Source organism: Atta colombica, unplaced genomic scaffold (genome assembly GCF_001594045.1).
Source record: "Atta colombica isolate Treedump-2 unplaced genomic scaffold, Acol1.0 scaffold97, whole genome shotgun sequence".
Lineage (NCBI taxonomy): Eukaryota > Metazoa > Arthropoda > Insecta > Hymenoptera > Formicidae > Atta > Atta colombica.
The window spans coordinates 1,034,220-1,036,400 of NW_017259591.1; the positions used below are offsets into that span (position 1 = coordinate 1,034,220).

General features: G+C 30.3%; 2 protein-coding genes across 17 annotated transcripts in view; one reads left to right on the plus strand and one right to left on the minus strand.

Moving 5' to 3' along the window:
* Nucleotides 1-2,118, plus strand: part of LOC108693770 (facilitated trehalose transporter Tret1-like) — a 12,235-nt gene extending 10,117 nt beyond the window's left edge. For 3 of the 4 annotated variants that reach the window (XM_018202904.1, XM_018202902.1, XM_018202903.1), the window contains exons 5-7: nucleotides 180-466; nucleotides 1,440-1,882; nucleotides 1,986-2,064. In XM_018202904.1, coding sequence (XP_018058393.1) covers nucleotides 180-466; nucleotides 1,440-1,882; nucleotides 1,986-2,048 — 793 coding nt within the window. In that variant the 3' untranslated portion in view covers nucleotides 2,049-2,064. Of the gene's footprint in view, nucleotides 1-179; nucleotides 467-1,439; nucleotides 1,883-1,985 lie in introns of all 4 variants that reach the window. The other variant, XM_018202905.1, reaches the window with a different exon arrangement.
* Nucleotides 1-2,181, minus strand: part of LOC108693768 (disks large 1 tumor suppressor protein) — a 678,647-nt gene that overhangs the window by 603,650 nt on the left and 72,816 nt on the right. The gene's annotated exons all lie outside the window — the stretch shown is intronic.

The window sequence follows — 2,181 nt, forward strand, 5'->3', positions numbered from 1 at the left end:
GTACACATTTCTTTATGAAACACATTCTCAGGCATAATTTATATTTATTATGAAAAAAATAAAATCGATAATCATAAAACGATTATGATAATTGAGGAATGTATTCTCTCGATATAATTTTTTTGATAATTTTAGATAAATTAACAAAATACTTTTATGTGTTATTTTCATAATTTTAGAGCGGAACAAGCTATTCGATGGTATTATCGAAAACCTGATATAAAAAACGAAATAGAAGCCGTGGAACTTTTCGTAAAATCAACACGTACAATGAACATAAGAGAACGATTGTATCAGATGAAAGAGCCGAAGAATCGACGCTCTTTCATAATGATAATAATACTTTTCATGTTTATGCAAATGAGTGGATTAAATACTATTGTATTTTACATGGAAATTATCCTAAAGAAGGGAAAGGTGACATCAATCATGCCTTCAACTGTAGTGATCGTCATCGGTGCAGTCAGTATGTTTGACTTCCAATAGCAATGATAATATAATTATCTCTTCATTCCGTGTTATCTTTTATTGACAAAACTGTCTTGTGTTTCAACTGTTAATTATCTTAATTATTATATAAGATATCTCCGGCATTTATGCCGTGCGAAGATTTAAGGCGATAGCAAATAAAAAACTCAAGATATAAGACTTAAGCAGTAAACGAATTGATCAATCACAGTAAAAACCGGAAGACCATAACGTAAGCAATAGCAAATCCAACACGTTGATTTCCTTATTGCTTAAGTCTTATTTCTACAATAAACCATTAGTCATAAATTAGAAGTCAGAAGCTAAAAATTACCAATCACAGTCAGTCCATTAAGTTTTTCTATATATCATGACCTTTACGCCGCAGAAGTCAGAAAAAATAAAAGGAATAGAGATAACACAACCAATTCTGTTATATATTTAAATCTATAGAGTATTGTATTAACCTAATTTAAGTCGCCACTGTTCCCACTCAATATATCATTATTCTATACTTTTAAAACAATGTTTAAATTTGACACTATATAGTGTCAATTTGACGCTATACGGTGTAGACAGTAAAAAGTTTTTACTGGTATAGTTTATTTACCTTAAACATAGTAAATAATACTCAAAGTTGGGAAGCATTACTTTTTCCATTACTTTTTATAAACAATTTGATAACGACGTTGTAACTTTTTATAACTAAACGCTAAGATTGTGCTAAGATTGGAAGAGTCAACTTTTCCAACCTTAGCATTTAATTAGAAAAAATTACAACATCATATTATAAAAAGTAACGGAAAAAGTAACGCTTCCCAACTCTGATAATAATAAATTAAGAAATTAAGTTTTCATTAGGTGCGTATATTTAAGTTACCCTATACCAATTTTAAGTAAAACTCCATTTATTTCTGTTAAAATCGTTTAAGAATTAGATTAATTTAATCCAATTATTGTTATTATTACAGGTATAATTATTGGCTGGTCGAGCATATTTGCCATCGATCATTACGGTCGCAGAATCCTATTAGCAATCTCATCTTTGGGCGTAATGATTGGCACAGTGTTGTTAGGTTTACATTTCTTTTTGTTAGACTACGGCTACGATCCCGGTAATCTTGAATGGTTGATTATTCTATCGTTACTGTTGTTCATGATGATGTACTTCGGACTCATACCGGTACCTGTGACAACTCTAAGTGAGATATTTCCTTCTGATCTGAAAAGCTTGGCTGGATTCTTTGGAAGTATTACGTCAGCAGCATTCGCATTCATCGCCTCAAGAACATATCAGCCATTGGTAGATCTCATTAGCGAAAAGTATGTTTTTTGGATGTATGCAGTGATCCTCATGATGAGCTTAATATATGCACTTACTATACTGCCAGAAACAAAAGGAAAAACGCTGCAGGTAATTCAATTACATATTGCATATTACTTCGTTACGAGATATAGAAAGCTTTATTTTGAGTTCAATGTAAATATTGCATGTTAACCATTGTTGATGTTAATAGGAAATTCAAGATATGATGACTGCGAGAAGTACTAAAAGGTCACAACAAGAAACACGCGAATGAAACTTAAACGTAGCAAATTTTTTAATTCTTCCAGAATAAAAAGTAGTAATTAATTAATGTAATTATGAGAAAGAGATCCAATTATGAAAAATAGGTAACATATACTTTTGTTAATAATATATATATATATATA